We start from the raw sequence: 22,423 nt of genomic DNA on the forward strand, positions 1-22,423 counted from the left end.
TCAGTTTAGATCAGTTTATCATACGTATGTGATAAGCTTCAATTGATTTAAGATTGGTTCAGTTATGTATGATCTAATTATATTAAGAAATAACTAAACATATTAAAGCCGGTATTAGTTAAGGTCAATTGGATCTGCGCATGTATAGTTTAATTTAAGTTGGTATGTTGCATTAGAAAAAAAGCGTGATATCCTAGTAACAATAATGAAAGAGGCCAAAATTTAAAGGGAAAATTGCTAATAGAGAACAAAAAAATAAGGGTCTTGTCCCTTTGGTATAAATCATTTTTTGTCCAATTTTTCTCCTTTTTACCCTTTGTATTTCTGAAAACTAATGAAATAAATACTTTTGTGAATCAAAAAAAATATTAAAAATACAAACAATTAATAAAACACCAATATACACATGCTGATATTTTTTTTGTTTTCAAAAAGTTGATAAATAAGAATTTGAAAATACGTTCTACTAAAGGTAGAATGTGCCTTCTACGGAAAATGGTATTGTAGAAAGCGTTTTCTAAAATAAACATGTTCATCTACTATTTTTAGAACGTACATTCTACTATTTACTAATTTTCTAAAAAAGTGGAATGCGTATTCTACTAATCCTAAAGCTATCTACTTTTCGTCCGGAAGCATCTTCTACTTTTATTAAGTATTCTAAATTTCGCGGAATGTGTTTTCTAAAATGTACTCTTCCGTCTACTAAAAGTAGAATGCGTGTTCTGGATTTTTGTCAATGTTCTAAACTTTTAGAATGCGCCTTCTACGGATAAGATTACCTGATTTTTGCGAAAATTAATGAAAATTTCAGTTATGGAAATATTCTAAAAATCTTCTAAAAATATTCTAACTTCCTAAAACGTGTTATTTTCGATTTTGCTTGTCAAACTTTTTTTAAAAATGATTTTCCCTTGTCTTATTCATTAATCTATGGTTTTTCCATAGTTTTTCTTTTATTTTTTTTCACAAACTCTTGTTCACTATGATACATATCTATACAACATATGGTGTTTTGAAATTAGGTGCATTTTTTTGTAAATTTTTATTTTTACTTTATAAAGTTTACAAATTTTTTTTTATTAAAAACATTTTTAAATTTATATTTTTATTAAAAATTTTGATAAAATTAAAATGGTTACAAACGTTTTAATCTTTTTATAAAGTTAGTTTAAAGTTTTTATTAATTTTTTTGTAAAGTTTTATTTTTATTTTATAAATTTTAAAAATTTTATTTAATTACAATTTTATTTAAAAAGTTTAAACTTTTTATAAAAATAAAACTTTGTAAAATGTTTTTAATAAGTTTATTTAACGTTTTTATTAAAAAAATTGTAAATTATTTTTATTTGTACAAAGTTTATTTTTATTAAATAAAATTTTAAAAGTTTTATTTTATTTTCCCTTTTTAAAACGTTTTTAACTATTTTTTTTTAAATTCTTTTAGTTTAATGTGTTTAATAAAAACTTTAAACAAACTATATAAAATTTGTAAATTTTATAAAAATAAAATAAAACTTTACAAAAAGTTTTTAATAAAAAGTTTAAACAAACTTTGTAAAAATAGATTTAATTTTTTTTCATTAAAAATTTTGATAAAATTAAAAAGTTTACAAAGATTTTAAACTTTTTATAAAAAATAAAAATTTGTTAACTGTTTTTTATTAGGTTGATTTAACGTTTTTTATTTAAAAAAATTGTAAATTTTTTTTTTTTTATTTTTATTAAGTTTTACAAAATTTATTTTTATTAAAAAAAATAAAAGTTTTTATTTTTATTTTCCCTTTTTAAACGTTTTAATTATTATTTTTTAAAATTCTATTAATTTAATGTGTTTAATTAGATTAATCAAGGGTTAGTTTTGGGATTATGAAAGAAATTATACTAAAAGGACAACTAAATGATAGTTTTATACTATAGGGACAACCATGCTGAATTTTTGTTCCGTTTTGGCAATTTTCCCAAATTTAAATGACAACTTCTAGTAGTAGATAAAAGTCAATCCCTAAATTAATAGATTAGATATTCATATGTAATTAAAATAAATTTAATAAAATTAGTATTTTGTTAATGTTTGTGTCTTTTATTTTTAATGTTTGTGTTTTTACACTAATAAAACAAAACAGAGGGGGTATTATGTTCGTAAGATCACGGAGTTCAGGCCTATTGCCTCCCACCAACCCCTCTCAAATGATTCGACATATACCTGTGACCGTACTCGTTAAACGACTTGGGTTAAGGCAAGATCCGTACAGTTCCATATTACGTACGTGAGCAAGAACATTGCAATTTCACCAAATCCAAAACATAAACAATAGTTTTTTTCGCCTTCGTGTCATTCTTTTTCCGCACTAAGATAAAATATATTCATCGTCACCAAAACTCGGGCGTGGGAATAGCCTGCTAATTTTTCCTGTATAAGCTTAAGTCGTAAGAAAGCAAAACAGAACTCAAGAGTGCAAAACATCTAAAGAAGACAAAAACAAATAGAAATTTCTAAAACAAATATAATGGCGGCTCCTGCTACAACAGTCCTCAAGCTCTTTTCTTTTCACTTATAGTTATCAGCTTCACCGTATCTCCAGCTATGTCAACGGCGCCAGAAGAATGTGAAGCAGAGTCAACAAACCCATGCGTCAACAAGGCAAAAGCGTTACCTCTAAAAATCATATCGATTGTAGCCATCCTTTTGACAAGCATGATAGGCGTCTCAGCTCCTCTCTTCAGCCGATACGTTCCTTTCCTCCATCCAGACGGAAACACTTTCACGATCGTTAAGGATTTCGCACCTGGAATCATCTTGGGAACAAGTTTCATTCATGTTTTACCTGACTCCTTCGAGATGTTGTCGTCGGAATATCTAGAGGATGACGCGTGGCACAAGTTCCCATTCACGGGATTTCTCGCTATGTTGTCGGGACTAGTCACTCTAGCCATCGACTCTATGGCAACTAGCTTCTACAGCAAGACCGGTAGTGAAATAGTGCCTGCTGCTAGTAACGGTGATCAGGAGAGAGCGAATCCGATGATAACTCATGGTCATAGACTCATAGCCACGGTCATGGAGTTACATTAACTACTAAAGATGATGGTAGCTCACAGTTATTGCAGTACCTCGTCATTGCTATGGTTAGTACACCACTTAAACGTACATTTTTAAAAATGATATAAGTTATAAACAATTAAATTAAGCATTTAATTTCCGTATGTATGTACAAACACATATCGATAGGTTTTGGAGCTTGGAATTATAGTTCACTCTGTGGTCATTGGACTATCTCTAGGTGCAACAAATGATACATGCACCATTAATAAAGGTCTCACTGCAGCTCTTTGTTTTCACCAATGAAGGCATGGGTCTTGGTGGCTGCATCCTCCAGGTAATAGATGACCAAATTGATATATATATATATATATATATATATATATATCTTTTTGGTGGGCTATATATTATCATTAATGCTTTCTACAAATATGGTAACTTTAAATAGGCGGAGTATACGAACGTGAAAAAGTTCGTGATGGCATTCTTTTTCGCGGTTACAACACCATTTGGAATCGTTTAAGGGATTGCATTGTCGAGTATTTATAGAGATAACAGCCCGACTGCATTGATCACTGTCGGGCTGCTCAACGCCTGCTCAGCAGGACTGCTCATCTACATGGCCCTCGTCGACCTTCTAGCAGCCGAGTTCATGGGACCAAAGCTCCAAGGTAGCATCAAGCTTCAGATTAAGTGTTTCTTTGCCGGTCTACTTGGCTGCGGTGGAATGTCAATCCTCGCCAAATGGGCCTAAACTTGTCAACAATCTTGGTGATAATATTCTAAAAGAGTTTGGTTAATTAAGTTGGGTTTTAGAGAACGTTGTTTTATCTCATTGAGTCGTCGTATGAAGTACTGTTTTGGTCCTTTGTTGTTTGTTTGTCATATTAATTACGTCGTGCTGTGTGATGATGAATATATTGTGTGGTCGAATAAAAAAATTGTGTAATGGAATTTGATGAAATGAAACTTCAAGATTTAGTTTTACACGGTATAAAACAAGCTTGAGTAATTATTACCTGTGGAAGCATTAACAAGAATTGCCAGAAGCATTATTTAATCAAGGGGAAAATGAAAGTATATGGAATACGACATTATAGCGTTTCTCGGACGCAATCATATGAATTGTGAATTTACACTGGTTGGCGTTCTGATATGCACTTAAATGTAGTACATACATATACATATATATATTTGAATTCACTTATTTTAGATTTTTAGTATCTGATCTGGTCTTATCAATAATAATGGGATCTTTTGTCTATATGCATTGCACAAGATACGATACGACTCCAATTTTAAAGTTTACACGACAAATAATAATGATTTCGAATTGCAAATGTCGTTGAAGGTATCAAACTCAGACTACTGTTTTCTATAGTTGGGTTAGCGAGATTCGATTCGCGTTAGAAAATGAATATATATACGTTTTGATATGTTTTTTTTTTTTTGCCATCTGTATATTATTATTATTATCAAGGTCAATTACAAGGCCCACACAGAAAGTTCACAGAAAAAAGTGCAAGGCCTAATACGTTTTGATATGTTAAACATCACTGGACAATTTCATTATTAGTGATTGCGACATCTGAAAGTAGCATTTTAGAGTATTAACATAATAAGTTTCTAACATTTTCTATGGAAGATCAAAAGTAAAGCTTTGCCAGTTGGTGCAAATCTTTTACACAGAGGGATTCAAGTGGATGGGCGTTGTAAGAGATGTGGATTGATAGAAACAGAGCGTCACGTTTTTCTACAATGCCCATTTGCCCGTCGTGTTTGGGAGCTGGTGCCTGTCATGTTCAAACCAGACCCAGCGATCATCACCTCCCCGGAAGCTCTTTTGCAAACCTCGCGACGCATAATTAACCTGCCACCACTGGGCCTTGGTGAAACTGATCTCTATCCTTGGATCTTTTGGTACTTGTGGATAGGGCGTAACAGGTTGATTTTCGAGAACCGGGAGGGATCAGAGCAAGAACTGGTATCCTTAGCACTAAAGGAAGCAAGGATTTGGCAAACCGCCCAACAAGAGAAAGCGAAACAGAACCTATCTACACCATCAGATAACTTTCTCTGGGCTCGTCAGGTTTCTAACTTGGATGTGGAGGCTCAATGTTTTGTAGATGCAGCGTGGAATGCTGGCACCAGTGGCGGAGGATTTGGGTGCATCTTCAAAGACATGAGCAACAAGACCTTCCATCGCTCTTCATCAAACCGCAGCATCGTCGGCTCTGCTCTAATTGCAGAAGCTCTTGCGGTTAAAGCTGGCTTAAAAGCGGCACGGTCTCTGGGTTTGCGTAAGCTGGTCATTCGATCAGATTCCAAGTCCCTTATCATGGCCATTAACACCAAAGAGAGGATTGTTGAAGCACAAGGAGTTCTTTTTGATATTGATCACCTTTGTACTCTTTTTATTTCTGTTTCGTTTGAGTTTGTTTCTCGTAAGTACAATGAGGAGGCAGATGCTGTGGCTAAGGCTGCACTATCTTGCCTTTCTAACTCTGTTTAATTTGAGTATTTGAAGTAATGAAGGTTTGTTCAAAAAAAAAAAACATAATAAGTTTCTCACTAAAAAAAATGTTCAAATTGGTATCATCAGGAAGAGAGATTAAATTCGCTGTGCATTACTGCATAACTCGATTTGTGAAATCATATATTAATAACAGAAGGCAGAGATTATATGGTTTCCTCGCCATTTTAATCGAGCAGCTGATAGAATACCAAAAGTATTTTCAGTTTATACTTCCATCTCTTATGTTATATTTTTATGTTCCTTTGTCTTGTTTCAGTTTTACATGACGACCATACAGTCTTAATTTAATGGAAGTTGGATGATGTTAAACATAAAACAAAAGAAACGTTACATACCCTTGTTATGCTATAAATTTTAATGTCAAATTTATGAAATTATAAAACAATTATTTTGTGAAAAGATGATGCTTTAAAGTATTTAATTATATTATCAAAGAATGGAAAATAATCTCCAACTTTCTTTCGCTGGAAGGCTTCAATTGATCCAATCTGTTTTATATAGCATGATTAATTTTTGGTCTGCTATTTTCCCACTTCCGAAGGACTGTTTGGATGATTTGGAGCAGATTTGCAATGCTTTTCTATGGACAGGAGCAGCAAACTCAGCAAGAGGAGCTAAGGTTTCTTGGGAGGCTGTATGTACACCAAAATCATGTGGAGGCTTGGGTCTCCGACGCCTTATGGGATTGAATAAAGTGTTCGGGCTTAAGTTAATTTGGCTTCTCTTCTCTGGTTCCGATTCATTGTGGGTTGCTTGGGTGGAAGCAAATATTTTAGACGGGAAAATCTTTTGGACATCTGATTTTACAAACGTCGGAAGCTGGATCTGGAGGCGACTAATGAAGCTGAGGTCCTTGGCAAAGCCACACATTATATGTCACATCAACTCAGGAACCAAGGCGTCTTTTTGGCATGACAATTGGACGGGTTTGGGATCTCTTATTGATATCATTGGCCCTCTTGGACCTCAAGTTTCGGGTATTCTCATTGATAGTTCTGTCTCTGAGGCTGTCACCGCGGGAGCATGGAGACAGACTCGTAGCAGAAGTCCTATTTTGAGAAGGCTTCGCCAGGCTCTACCTTCTCAAATCCCGGACATCGATTCATCTGAAGAAGACTATTATATGTGGAGGATTGCTACAACGGATCCACCATCTATTTTCTCTACTTCTCGTCTTTGGAGCTCTCTGAACCCTTCACCTCCGCCCGTCACTTGGCACAAGGTTGTTTGGTTTAAACAGAGAATTCCTAAGCATTCTTTTATAGTCTGGCTTCTCCTAAAGGGCAGAATGTTAACGCGAGACAGACTCAGATCTTGGGGTCTTGCAGTCCCACCAGATTGCCTTCTCTGTGGTCATGCGCCAGAGACGGCTAATCATCTCTTTTTTCAATGCCAGTACTCGGCGGCGGTCTGGAACCTCCTGCTATCAAACCTTCGAATGGTTCATCCTTCTAACTTGCAAGATGTGGTAAATTGGCTGCGAACTTCTCCGGCAAGGTCCAATCTTAAACCTGTTTTAAAGTTGGTTTTCCAGGGAGCAGTCTACTTTATATGGAGGGAGAGAAACTCGCGTTTGCACTCTGCTGTGAACAAGCCCGCTACTCAAATTGTCAAAGAAATTCAGCTTCAAATCAGAGCCAAGCTATTGGGGATGGACAGGGAGAGACCCTCCTCCTCTCAGCTCCGGGAAAATACTCAGGAAACCTATCTCTCCATCTGGTTTGATCGGTTCCAGGCTTAAAAGATCATCACTTGTTACCTATTCTATCCTGCTTCACACAAGTTTCATTAAAGTTATTATATATTTCTTCGATCAGATTGTAACCATTTTGTAAACTCTTCACCCCCTTGGGGTTTATTTGAAAAAGATATCCCACGTGGAGCTTTAAGAAAAAAAAAAAAAAAAAAAATAATCTCCAACCAAAATTGATGCTCATATTCTTACTTAGAATTCATCAATGAAATTTGATATATGAAAATTACAAATAAAAAGATGCTGAAAATCAGTATTCCATCTCTTTCTAAAAGATGTATGTTTTAAATTTTTCACATTTATTAAAAAAAATATAAAATTGTAGTTATCAATGCATTTTTAATGAATTATTCTCCATAATTTTTAATCAATAAAATTTTAATAAATACAATTATAATTTTTGAAATGTATAATTTATCATTAATCAATGTATTAAAACACACAAAATGTATTTTTTTGAAACGAATGTGTTTTCAGAACGTAGATTTATTAGTGTGTTTCTGTATAGGGTACCAATATACAGTAATTAGGAAAATCCTTGATGAAATTTTGAGCGGAAAATAAATCTCAAAGCTTAAACCTAAACAATCCATAACCAGAAGTGAATCCAATAAAGAAGTTTCAGGAATATTGTTCAGTTAACTGCGAATTAAATTACCCGATAACTTCCTGAAATTAAGAACAGTATATGTTTTTTGATTGTTATATAATTGATTGGCCAGAGAAGAAGTAAAGGGCCAAGGACCACCGGTCCACCGCACATGTTTTGGAAAGACTCTTCAAAATTTCGTTTCCCAATTCAATTATTATGTCGTCTTTTGCAACTTCCATCTTTGGCTTCCACTGAAGTTTCCACGAAAATAAGCATAGATACTTTAAAAGCAATAATAATAACGATCAATTCGATATTAATGTCAACAAATATCCTATAGCACAATAATAGGACGTGCATGCTTTCAAGTTCAAAACCAAACCGATAAAGACGACTTCAGTATCGAATTCTGTTTAAACGAGCTTCCTATTTTTTCTACTGTGATTCCACAATTCAATTCTACACATTTCTTTATTTTCACGTGCATACAACATTAAGAATTACAAAACTTATACCTTCTAGATTTCAAATTTTTATTTTACAATTATTTTTTGTTCAAATAGAATGATTCACTAGTATTAATATCATCAATAGAATTTAAGTTTATTTCTCTTTTACTTTCTTGTTCAGATCTAATGTATTTACAAGTATTAATATCACCCATTTAAAAAAAATTAACTTGTAATCTACAAATTAAAAGTAAAAAGTGTCATTTTTATTTTAAAATGCACTAATTGATCATATATATATTACAAAAATAATTTTATGGAATAATATGGTATTTTTTTGATGTTTAATATTAATTATGTATTTCTATTTAAAATCTTATATATAAATATAACATTTTATTAATTAATATTGTTGCAATATTTTTATATACTATATGCTTATTTAATTTTTTATGAATTTAAATTAATTATGACAAATATAACGACTATAATATAAAATGAAAATAGTTTTAAAGTTTTTTTTTTAATTTTGATTTTGGAGAATAACACCCTTAGACTTTAAATATATAGTTTTGGGAAAAAAAATTTGAGATGGTCTTAGACTTTATTTAACTTTGCAGTGTTAACTGTTAACTTGTTAAGTGTCATTATCCGGTTGGCAAGTTCGATTATAAAACTTGAGTTACATCATTCTGCGATTTGAACAATAAATCCCGTACCCTAACGTATTTTTCTTTTTAATTTCGTTTTACAAAAAATGAGATCTCATTGATTCAAAAAAAAATTGTAAAATTATGTAAATGATAATATAAATATTTTTAATAGAAATATTATTAGTTAACAGTAACACAGATTTCGAATATCAAACAAAACTCACTTCTATGGTTAGAAACTTAGAATCATAAGTTATTATTTAAATGAAATTCTATACATTTATAAATGATTAAACATTAACAATTTTAAGATATGGTCGTCTGGATGATTTTCTCTGAACAAAAAATTTGAAAACGGATAAAGTGTAATATCCATCCGTACGAACGAAGAAATTACTAATGATCGTACAACGCTTTAAACAAATGAATCAATTCCATAACTAAATATATATCCCAAAAAAGGTTATAACAAAAAGAGTCATATTTCTTTTATTTTGCTATTAAATCCTTCACTAAAAAGGAAATGAAAAAAATTAAAAATATGGGGGTCATGACTCATGGGTCTCATGACTCATGGGTCTCATGACATGTTGACATGAACACTAGCATTCATGACCGTATCGCATACGGGGCACACCTGTAACAGAGCCGATCCACAAATTGTACACAAACACAAGTGACGGCAAGGCAGCACCAACACACTAGCCGTCCTTTCACCGCACCGTTTACATCCTCCTGTCACCGCCGTGACATCACCACCATCAGCACCGTCGCAGCTTCCGCAGCTCGATACCGCATCCTCTTCTACCGGAGGATGAAAAACGTCTCCGCCGGTTGCCACCATCGCCGGTAACTCGTCGACCTGAGCGAGAACATGTTCAAGGTTTGACCGGAGAGTGTTAGCTGTAGCTTCGCTGGTCTGAGCGAGATCACGCAAGATCTGATTCTCGACGTAGAGACTCTTCGCTCGTTCTTGCAAAACATAGTTCAGTTTCCTCATTCGGACAATCTCTTCGTCTCTCTGTTTAAGCTTTTTGTCAATCGCGGACTGAACCGCTGACGCTAAGGACCACGTTTGCGTTCTCTGCCTCGCTTCCAACTCCAACCTGAGCGTTTGCGTTTGTTGAGCGACGAAGCTATTGATATCTGATTGTTGCTGGTGCATCTGAGAAACGAGTTGTGCCTCGATTAGAGACGCCGTCGGGCAAAACGCGACGGACCTCCGTTTCTGAGCTGTCATTCGAACGTCGGAGTCAAACGCAGAATCGCTCTGTCGTTTTAATACCGCTGGAGATTGGTTGAAATGGTATTTGTTGAAGCTCGCTGCGGTTTGAATAGGATCTATGGCGCGAGGCTGCATGTGCTGTAACTGCCAGTCTCTGAATGTCACCGGAAAACCGTCGGCGATTATTTGATTGTTCATATGTTAGGAGATGAAGTTTAGAGAGGAGAGAGGGTTGTGGCTATGAAAACAATGGAGGATGTCTTTTATATAAGGAGGAGACAGACATAAAAGGTCAATATATTTAAATTATTAAGAGATTTGTTCATATTATTTTTAGAAACAGAATAATTTATCGTTTCCAACTTTACATTAAATTATTTATTAGTATAATCAGAACAAACACCAGCACACATGTGACCATATAAATCTTTTTGATTGACTTGACTTGTAGTGTTATGGACTTATCGTATGTCCATAAAATATGTATATGGATATGTATATGTATATTTTCTATGTCAAAAATGTTCAAACAGAGAAAGTGTTACGATATATTATTAAGACCTTTTTTCTTTAGTCACATTTCCATAAAATATGATATTTTCCCGTGTGTAGTATCTTTTGCAGAAATGTAATTTTCAATCTTGTTATTTTCTAGGGCATAACGTAAGGAAATGACCCATGAAATTTGCCTAATTTAAAGATTTTATTTCAGTTTTGATTTGACTACACAAAAATTAGGAATCATTAAGCAAAAAAAAAAGAGTTACAAAAAATTGTTGACAAAAAATGTTAAAAGAAAATTAAAACGCATCTTGCAGAAAATAGGAATGATTTACTAAAATAACTAACCAAATATTGCCGACAAAAAACTAACCAAATATTTGAACGATGAAATAAATGATTGGTCAATGTCCATCATTTCAGAATCTTAAAGGATACCTTCGTAAATATCTTTTGTTTCCTTTTTAATTTGGATTTACTCGTTGAATGAAGCAGTAAACAAAAAAAAAAGGTTAGGGGCTAGCACGTCGGACTACACGTGTTAATTTTTCTCCATGCTTGTCACGTCACGCATTACTGAGAAGATTGAACTGTATTTTCTTTTGAAAATATTGAACTGTATATATTGTTCAGTACCTTTTTTTTAACAACTGTGAAGGTCCGGCGGCCAAAATCAACCGACTAATCTCACGAGACCAAGAATATTTCGTGTATTTTTGCGATTTAACTTTAACCCGGATGATCACACATAGTTTTGAAACAAGGTCCATATTAGGACCGAAACTCCTTCAAAAGTATTAACCTACCACTTTGCGGTTAAGACTTAAAATAATAAATGTTTAATCTAGAAAAAGGAATTAGTACGTTTTAAACTGAATGGTTTGAATAGAACACAAATATCCAAATCTTTTAAACAGTCTTTTAGTTTAAAAAAAAAAATTCTAAAGTAGTATCTAAATATCAAAGTGATTAAAATAGATCTTACTACAGAGTTAAAGATAACTTTCTCCTCATTTATAATATTTCATTAATTAGTTATTAAATATATAAATATAAATAAATATTAAAATTAAAATAGTAAAATAAGAAATTTTTTTCTTTAAAATTTTCAAAATATTTTTTATAAGAAAATTTCAAACATTTTTAGAGCACTCTTTCTTAAAAAAATTAGTAAGATTTCTGTGAATATGTATAATATGTTTTTGAATTTAAATTTAGGAAAAAATTCCTAAAATGTTAGATATTTTTATAAATTTGTAAAAAAAGTTCTGAATTCAAGAATGTTTTAATAAATGGGTAAATAGACTTATTAAAATTAACGTGTATGTATATTTTTTTCACACAAAAAATTCTAATCTAACTAGTAACCATTAAAAAGAAATATGGATGAACAGAAAAAAATGAATAGGAACAAAATAAAAAGAATGAATATAAATATTCATTATTTTTATTCTATATCAATTTTGATAAGGACTTGTTTTTGCTCAATGTTTTCTTAAAATTTTAAAAATGGCAAGGAATCGAACGCACTAAATTTTTTTCATAAATGGTGTAAAGCGTCATACATATTTTATGATGTTTGAAAATTCAAAAGAGATGTGATTTTGATCAAGATAAGTTTTTTATATATTCACAAATTAAGAAAATATTCAAATGAAGCTTAACGTGGGTGAAAAGAAAACCAACAAACTATTTTCTAAGTGCTGAAACATGTAAAGCCATACTAGTCTTGGCAAGAAGTGCGTCAACTATGTCTATGTATACATTAAATCGTTTTATTCTTCAAATAAAACACTACTAGATCTTGATCCGTGCGACCGCACGGATATTTATTTTCTGTTTTTAGTTTTTTTTTAACTAAATGATGTATTTTTAATATTTGATAATAAATTTATATCGAAAACTAATTTTTGCAGTTATAACAAAAATTAAAATTAAAATTTTAATAAAATATTCTTATATAAATTCAGTTATCCTAATTAAAATAGTATAGGTGTGGGTCATAATACTTTCGAATTCCAAATATTTGGAATTTCTATTAATATAAATTTGTTAAAAAATAATCACACTCGGTATTTAATTTTAAATTTTAATTTGGGTATACTAAATGTTATATTTGTAAATGTAATCATATTAAATTAAGTAATTTTATATTTTTTGCGTTTAACGTAAAATGTATCACCGACACTGGAGATCACCTAAACAAATCTAACAGTTATATGATTAGATGTATGTGTAAGATATATAACAAACAAAGTTTTTAAATGATAAGTATGAAAATACACAATATGGTTAGTATGCTATTAAACATGATACGTTACTTATAAAATTTGTAAGAATAAATAATTGTTAGACTTTTAACAAATTTGTGACATATAAAAATTAAGATTATAATTTGTAAGAAAATGAAATGTAATATAATATATATCTGATCTAATTGCTAATTCATTATAAATGGGCTTACGTGTTCAATAATTTTCAGATTGGATTTTGACAATTAGTTTTCATAATTACTGTAGACTAATGAGTATCAATGGAAAATATTTTTTTGAAAATAAATAAAGTGATTCAGTTTCTATATCTTGTAGTAGAGATGGGCGTTCGGATTTGATTCAGGTCTCTTTGGGTTTTAGATTTTTGGGGTGAAAGGTTTTAGCCTCATTCGGTATTTATAATTTTGGTTCATGTTCTGGTTCGGATAACTCATTTGAATTGTTTAAAAAAAATTAAAATTCTTAAAATATAAAAGAAAAATTTATATAACAAATAAATTTGAATAATGTATGGCAAAAACTTAAACTTAACATAAAAATTGTTTTGGTTCGAATATTAAAAGATAGTGATCTCCTACCATATCATATGCGATTTTTATTATCATTAAATGTGGTAAATTTAGAATTAGGAAATGTATTTATTGAACTGAAAAGACAGCATTAATAAAATTATAAATAATTTCGAAATTGATTTAATAGAGAAAGAAAATTAAATTTTATATTAGGACAACACATTAACTCAACTGAAAAGACAACATTAAAATAGGTAACTTAATTTATATTAGTACAACACATTAACTCAACTGGAAAAGACAAGCATTAAATTAGGTGGTTTAATTTAATTCTCAGTGGCATTTAGACGTAAATACTGTGCAACTTGTAGGGTTAATCCATACGTGTACTTCTGTTTTAATAAAGTAGATTTAACAAGTATACAATAAATTAGGGGAAATTATGTGGTATAACTAACAAAAACAATAATTCATTATCTAACTAAAATCACACCTTTCTACTCTTTTCTCTTCCTATCTCTCTCTAACCTCTTTCTACAAAACTAATTCTCAATTTTTTTAGTTATTTCACAAATAAGCCCATAAATTAATTTCAGTCAAAGATTAAATAATAAGAAAGTTACAGAAAATGATGAAATTTAGAAGATAGAACTTTACTAGTTTATTTTAAATAATCTACCCTTATACGTTTGGTAGATAAACTGATTTTTAATATATATATATATATATATATAATTGGTATTCAATTTTTTTAATAACGAAGCTAAGTTAAACCTATATCTATGTTTATTATATTTTATATAATATAACACAATTTCTTAAACTAAAAAAATATTACATGATCATATTATTTCCAGTTGACCAACAAAAATCAAATTGTTTCCTATAACTATTATGAATCTTTTGGTAAAGGAACCAATGCCACGTTTTGGGGTGGACCTCCTGTTTCATTTTACTATTTTAGTGAGCGAAAAAGAACTTTCTTTTCATGCTTTGCTGGGAAAAGATTTGTCGTCCCATCACTTTTTAAAAAAAAATTAAATAATTCAAAGTAATCGTTTAATAAATACTGAAATTATATTTATTATATTTATATTCATATAACACAAATTCTTAAACCAAAAAAAATCATAATCATATTGTTTCCAGCTGACCAAAAAAACCCATATTGTTTCGTATAACTATTATGAAGCTTTAGGTAAAAAACCGATGCCACGTTTAGGGGCGAACCTCTGTTTTATTTTACTATTTTGGTGAAACGAAAAAGAACTTTCCTTTCATGCTTTGCTCGGAAAGGTTTGTCGTCCCATCACTTTTTCTTTTTAATTAAATAAATCAAAGCAATCTCTATAATATTATTTGAGAAGTCAGTTTTCTATGTGTCGCGCTCACGTTAACTCTCACGATGGTTGATTACGCTGATACCCTTAATGAATTAAAAAAAATTATATTTAGATACTATTATTGAAGTTTTTATTTAGTTTCCTTTTAAATTTTTCCAAATAACATATATAATAAAAAGGAAACATTTATAAAGTTTTTTAAAAAAATTAAAAACGAAAAATATATTTATATAATATGATTTCATTAAAAAAAGGAAATTTCACAAAATAGAAATATTCCATTTAAGACTATTTTAAATAACATAAAATATACTTTTGAAGTAATAAAATATTTATTTATATCTATATTTTCTTAGATGAAAATATATATTTGTATATAATGTGATTTCGTAATCTATAAATTATATTTTACTTATATAATATGATTTCTAAAATACAATCACAAAAAATTAAACTTTTTATTTTAAAGAGATATTAAAAATAAAGTAAAATTAACTTTTGATCAAATAATTAAAATATTTTAAATTAACATAACACTATATAATTTAACAAGGTAGATATATTATATATTATCATTATTAAAAATGTTTTTTAATATTAAATTTTATGTTTTATGTTTGTCACAGTTAATATAACCATAATCAAAATACCAACGCAAATCTGAATTCTCATTCTTAGGATTATTTGCATAAATTTCAGTTTACCATTTAATATATATAAGACATAAAATTATTTAAATATTTTAGTTATTGTAAATATTGATATGTGTTCATGAGCTTCCAAAAAGTATTAGTTACTTATGTAAATAACTTCCAATTGATTATCATTTTACTTTCTAATATTTTATTTTAAAAATCAACATATAGTTTAATTTTTGTAATTTGGAATCAAATATTTAGTTTATTTTTACTTCATTTTAAGCACAATATATCTTAAGTTATACATAATCTTCCTCAAATATATTTACATATCTAAGATAACAACCAAAGTAAAAGCAAATAATCATAATTTTCATATATTTAAAATAAAAAATATTAGTTGAATTTAGAGAAATTGATTGATGCAATCCAATATACCCAAATGATAACTTATTTAAAATCATATGTCTGATTAAAATAATATAATATTATTAGTATAAATTATGCATACAAATTATAAATTAATTCAAAATTAAAATTAAATAACAATCAACTATTGTAACATATTTAATTTATAAATATTTGTACCCGTGCATGAGCACGGGAAAATCACCTAGTCGTATAATAAATATTGAAAATTATCCGATTTTCACACAGTACGGAAAATAAATTTAAAATTAGATGTTGGGATAAATAGATGGACCACGAGAGATCTTATGTCTGTGGACTTATTCATGCGTGTCTCTATGTATTAATGTCTTTTAGTCTCTGTTAGATGTACAAAGCCGAATCTATGTATCAAAGGCTCTTAATTTTTTTGTTCGAAATCAAAGGCTCTTTTTTCTCTACATATATCATATGTCATTACAGAGAAAGACGTATAAACATGTGCCAGCAAGAAATAAAATATATATAAGTATTTTTTCTAAGAAAGAAAATCTGTTGCCAAAAAAAAAATCATGAGTTGTCGGTATGTCTAGGCGTTCAAGGGTCTGCCGGATTCGGTTCAATTTAGATTTTCAATATTATATTCATAAGTCTCATTCGGATTTTATTAGTTATCGATTTGGTTTCTTCTGAATTAGTTCAAATCGGACTGTAACCAATGTTTAAAATTGTTTAAAATTCTTTCTTTTTTTTAACATTAAAAATGACAAAATAACTCAAAATATATAAATTATTCAAAAAACTAATTAATAATTAGTTAAGCTATCTAAACTAACTGAAAAGTACTGAAAATAACAAATAAAATAGAATACAAAAATATTTAGAATACTATAAAATATCTAAATTGCCTTAATATATATATATATATATAAATATTAACATAGTTAACTAATTTTAGATATTCTTGGATCCTAATTTGGATTTCGGTTTGGTTCAGATTATATCCAAACTCCAAAGTATTAAGTTCATAAGTTCCATTTGAATATTTTTGTATAATGGTTTGGATTCAGTTTCATTTTTTTGGGTTCGGGTTTAAGTAAGTAGTTTGGATTGGAGTAAAAGCACCTAGACCTAGTCGTCGGTGTGTAAAAGTATGGAAAATATTTAAGGGGGAAGGGGATTAGTGGGAGTAGTATTTTTTGTAGAGTTGGTTGATTATTAAATTCAAGAGATTTGTTAAATTTGTAAGGATTTCTAAAGAGTTTTTCATATTTTAAAAGTATATGAAAATAATCTATCTCAAGGATTTTAAGAAACTAAAAAAAATATGTAAGATTGTGAAGTTTCGTTTTATAAGTAAAATGGTGTAAAATTCAATTCTCAATAACACTAGATTTGATGGAAACTTAGAATCATTAAAAATCAAACTTTTTGAATAACAAGAGATTTTGTAAATCTTTAAACAATCATCAAACCAATAACACTAGATTTTATTAAGATTCTTAGAATCCAATCAATAACAATAGAATTTGAGAATTTTAACAATCACTATAAATTCATATCCCACTAAATTTCGAACTTTTTTGAGCCGTATAAATAGATACCATTTTAGGTAAATGTGTTAATATGACATATTTAGGGTTTTATGGTTTGAGGATTAAATTTCGCTATTAGAAGTAAGATATTCAATGTCGGAACTAGAGTTTAGGGTTTACTTACAAACTATTTTATTTTTATATTAATATATAAACTAATATATTATTCAATTTTGATACAAGATCAATTATATTTCATCTACGAGAGCACATCTGAAATTAGAATTGACGCTCAAATTTCAGAATCATAAGACAAGAAAAATTGGATAATATAATATCTGGCAAATGACCAAAAACAAATTTTAGCTTAAGATTTCAAACTCCAACGCTAGTTGTTCTGTCTGCGTATGGATCACTGTAATGACACGGTCAGTGTTTCTACAGATATATATCTCCAAATTTTGGTTAATATTCGATTTCAGAGTAACAAAACAAAGCCATGACTGCAACCACTTAAACTAACTTCATTCTGAATAAATGTAGTGGGGAGAAGAGAAGTTGAAGAGTGGAGGTTGAAGCATTGTAATGAAGTTGTGGGAGAATATGACAAAAGAGTGGTTAGGAGTGTCATACACTATGCATGATCATTAATTATAACGATCAATAAAAATAAAACCAAACTCGTTATTCATGCTATAGACTATTAGTCTTACATTTGATAATTTGGAAATATACTTCATCTTTCTAGTACTACCAAAATGTGTTATATAATCCTGAATTCATACACATATTAAATTTCTATATAAGAATTCAAAACCGTCTGTTTGTAATATACAACCTACTAAAAAGTGTTCAATACAATCTAGATATGATCCAATGCGTATTTTGACTTATAGTTACATATAAAACTCTAACAGTAATAGCCATATATAGTTAAAGAATAGAATTGTGAAGGTGATTGGTAGTTTCTCTAAGTGTTTTCTATAGCTCTTTTCATATCTACACAACTTTAGCAATCATGCTTTAGTAAAATAGTTTGAATGAAAAATAAATAAATGTAGAATCCAAAAAATAAAATCTGGGCTGGGTGTTCGGTTACCAATATGTATGATTCTATTCGGTTTTGAGTTTTTGAAGTTAAAGATTCAAGTCCCAATTGAGTATTATTTATAAATTTTGGTTTGAGTTCGGTTCAGATCTTTACAAGTTCGGTTTGGATAACTTCTTTAAATTATTTTAAAAAGTTTAAAATTCATATAACTTTAAATTTCTCAAAATCTATAAACTAAAATAATATATAACTTAAACAAATTTTAATAATATATACCAATTAACATAAAAAGGTTAGTTTAGCTTGAATATTTGGATGGAAAATCGATAGATATTTCAAATAATTTTGGTGTTTTGAGTATTGTTCATTTTAACTATTTGTATATATTTTCAAGTATTTAGGATAACTTCAAAAGATCTCACATGTTTTGGATATTCTTTTGGATATAAAATGTGAAATAAATTAATATATTTTAATATATAAATCTGTTTTGAATATCTTTGGATGCTCGAAATATTTTGGTTCAAATCGGATTTGATTTCGGTTTTGTAGGTACCAAAATTTTAAACATACTTGGATCTTTAGTTATTTTTGATTTGGATTTAGTATAATACTTTTTCGAATCGGATTCAGTTTGGTTCTTTGGATTAGGAATTTTCCTCCAGAACTAGTTAAAATCAATAGGATATTAGTTTTGAAAATCATATTTTTATATAAATTTACAGTTATTGATGTAAATCTACAACAACAAAATCTACGGTTAAAGCAAAATAACTAACATCATACAACTCTAAGCAATAAAACCAAAACCAAAACCACAACCTCTACCAATCAAGCCTTATAAACTTATATACATGTTAGTCCTTATATCAACATCCGCTAATGGCACCCACTACATTTATGAGTGCATTTCCCTGTCAATGTAAGTTTGTAGATTCATCTAAATACTGATAACTGATAAGTTGATTATTAAATAAAAGTCTAGACAAGAACAAGACAACGAGTACTAGGGTCGTTGCCAAGCTCATCCTCTCACCCTTTGTATTTGCGAAAACGTGCCCACAAGATAATTACGGTGACAATTATAATGAAATGTCTTTAACAAATTGTTGTTCTTTTTATAATAAATTATAATTTCAGTATTTTAAAATTTTAGATTCCTTCACATTTATAGATGAGTTTCTCATCGCATTTCTCAACCTCGTTGTCTTTTTTCAATATTAATGTTTTTCTTTTCTTTTGATTTTGCAAAAAAAAAAGTTATTCACGGGATACTTTCACGCCCCTTAACAAGTGTATATGTTTAGGTACCATTTTCCTGTCCTTTTTCACTATTAAATGTTTTTGGATTGTGTTCAAATAATATATTTTTGGATTTTACAAATTTTCATGGACTTCCTATGATATATATATATAATAGAAAAGACAGAGATTGATGGAACCAGATCTGAAATTGTTGAAATAATCAAATTGGTCCCCATCGCCATCCACTCCTGCACAAACTTGTTAGGTCATTGGTCCTAAAGCGCAGTAAAAGGAAATAATAAAGAATTGTAAATGATTAAAAAAATTCAAAATTAAGAAGTTATGGGAACAGTGAACCCCACATAATGTGTCTGAGACTTGCTAGCACTGTCTTAAATTCCCTAAAGCACTGGCAAAATAAAGGTAGAAAGATCCTCACATGTATGTATATATATACATAGTAATGTGTATAATAATCTTTCTTTTTTAACAGATAATATTTTGGAAAATTGTTTTAAATTTAGTAACTTTTATGCTATATAACTTTTTATATTCTGCAGTTTAACTTTTTATTGGTTAAATAACTAATGATGTTTTGTTTGGAGTAATTATAAAATTGAATATTTTTAATCTGTACAATTTCAAAGTGTAAATAAAAAGAAAACAGACGAAGGATATTATAAGAAAAAAAAATTGGTGGAAAATAATAAATGGAGATGCCATCAGAAAAGGTGGCATGTATTGAGATTGATTGATGGATTCTCGGTATTCCACCATCGTTTGTCTTTTATATACTAATATACAGTATTAATAAGTAGCTCTCGCTGGGCTAGGCATTTCGCTGTGGATAGATGATATATACAGTATAACCTCTTTAAATTAATAATATAAATTAATATTTCTATAAATTAATATAATTTTATAGTTTTAAATTGAGTTTTTGGTTCAATTAACGTTTCGATAAATTAATAATTTCTATAAATTAATAAAAAATTATAGTTTTGGTGTAGTCCCAATATTATTAATTTATAGAGGTTTCACTGTAGTTTTATTATATTTCAGATTTAACTAACCTACGCAAAACTGATTAAGGTATTGAATGTTAACAGCGTTCCAAAGAAAACACACATGCGGGATAAAATTGTGTTACCATTCAACTTATTTTTGGTTATTAATTGTTGTAAATTTTTTAATTAAAAAAATAGAAAAGAACAGCAGGACGGGTTACGTCTTGACCGCACCTGAAAAAGAAAAGAAGTTAGTAACGTGTGGTTTGATGTGGTAATGTGTGGTTTGATTTGATTATTTATTTAACTTTTAAAAGATGTATGTTTTTTTGTACTCAACAATTCTACCAGTTTAATGTTTATACTAAAATAAAAAATTATAATTACATCATAAATGTATATTTCGACATATTTATTTAATTCATGACCTTTTATTATTCATAATTTTTTAAACAATTTTTTTAAAAATACCTAAAAATATGTACTTGTCACCACTAATACTTTGTTAGTATATGAATTATACATATAATATATTAATTCAAAAGTATGTTATTTAATTAAGAAAATTAGATATATTAAAATATTCATATTTATTAGATAAGTTATATATTTAATTTTGAGTTATAATAATTTTAAATTTTTTTTTAAGAACTACTGCAATTATAAGTTTTTAAAATAAAACAATTGTATAAATCTCAGTAATAGCATATTAAATTTTATATTTCAGATATATAAAGTAATTTTAAAAATAAAATGTATATTTTTAAAAACTATATTAATTGCACTAGTTGTTTAGTTTATAAAGTATAAATATATTAAGATTTGATGGTAGTAAGTAGGTCTGAGCACGTTTACTCGGAACCGAAAAAATCAAACTGAAATATAGTTCTGTTCGGATTTAGATCATGTCAATTATACTAGTGGACTTATATCTCTAAAACCAAAAAAAATAAAACCGAACCAAAATCGAATCGAGAACCGAATGGATATCCAAATTTTATAGTTTATATATTTATAAATTTAACTATATTTAGTTTTAAATAATCAAATAATTTAAAAATATTATTTTATGCCAAAATACCCATAATATTATTCATATTTCAGCTATATAATTTTTTTAAAAATAATATATATATATTTTAAATATTAGTATCACTAATATTTTAGTTTATATAATATAAAATACATTATATGTATCATGCAGTTACACTATTCATTATAAATATCACCATTCATATTTTGTTATGGACCGCACCGCTTAGACAAACCGCAGTTGTTCTACAGTGTGCGTTTCTCATGTATAAACCACAGTAAAACCACACCGCATTAATTAATCCGTTTGTCCCGCACCGTCCAATCCGCTGTTACCATTCGGACCCTAAAAAGTTGCTTATATATATTCACTTTTAGGTATAATCATTTTATATCGAATACGTGTTTCAAACAAAAGAATAGAAGACCGGATGAGATAGCCCACTTGGTAAGGGCCTTGGGGGCCAATTGTCATGCCCCCGGGTTCGACGCCAGGCGGGGGAAACTACTCTTCTGTGTCACTAGCGGTACTGGGTGTTGGGCCTTGTCCTCAGCCCAGGTAATGTCCTCCCGGGTGAAGTGAACCGCTGCCTGACCGGGCCCTGGGGAATGACCCACGAAGTGGGGAACCCCAGGATTATCAAAAAA

General features: G+C 29.4%; 2 protein-coding genes and 1 pseudogene across 2 annotated transcripts; 2 read left to right on the forward strand and 1 right to left on the reverse strand.

Annotated features, from left to right (window-relative positions):
- Positions 1–2,510: 2,510 nt before the first annotated feature.
- Positions 2,511–3,933, forward strand: LOC108825344 (fe(2+) transport protein 1-like; annotated as a pseudogene).
- Positions 3,934–6,417: 2,484 nt separating this feature from the next.
- LOC130500243 (uncharacterized) lies at positions 6,418–7,320 on the forward strand. Its single transcript, XM_056995012.1, has one exon. It carries the CDS (start codon positions 6,418–6,420, stop codon positions 7,318–7,320), a length of 903 nt encoding a protein of 300 aa, XP_056850992.1.
- A 2,040-nt stretch (positions 7,321–9,360) lies between these two features.
- Positions 9,361–10,506, reverse strand: LOC108838711 (BOI-related E3 ubiquitin-protein ligase 1). Its single transcript, XM_018611592.2, has one exon. The coding sequence runs from the start codon at positions 10,447–10,449 to the stop codon at positions 9,607–9,609; it is 843 nt and encodes a 280-aa protein (XP_018467094.2). The 5' UTR covers positions 10,450–10,506; the 3' UTR covers positions 9,361–9,606.
- Between the last annotated feature and the right edge of the window lie 11,917 nt (positions 10,507–22,423).

This window comes from Raphanus sativus, chromosome 9 (assembly GCF_000801105.2).
Source record: "Raphanus sativus cultivar WK10039 chromosome 9, ASM80110v3, whole genome shotgun sequence".
In the NCBI taxonomy this organism is placed as follows: domain Eukaryota; kingdom Viridiplantae; phylum Streptophyta; class Magnoliopsida; order Brassicales; family Brassicaceae; genus Raphanus; species Raphanus sativus.

Excerpts from the sequence above, each read along its gene's own strand:
- LOC130500243 (XM_056995012.1), top strand. The coding sequence starts at position 6,418 with ATGAAGCTGAGGTCCTTGGCAAAGCCACACATTATATGTCACATCAAC.
- LOC108838711 (XM_018611592.2), bottom strand. The coding sequence starts at position 10,449 with ATGAACAATCAAATAATCGCCGACGGTTTTCCGGTGACATTCAGAGAC.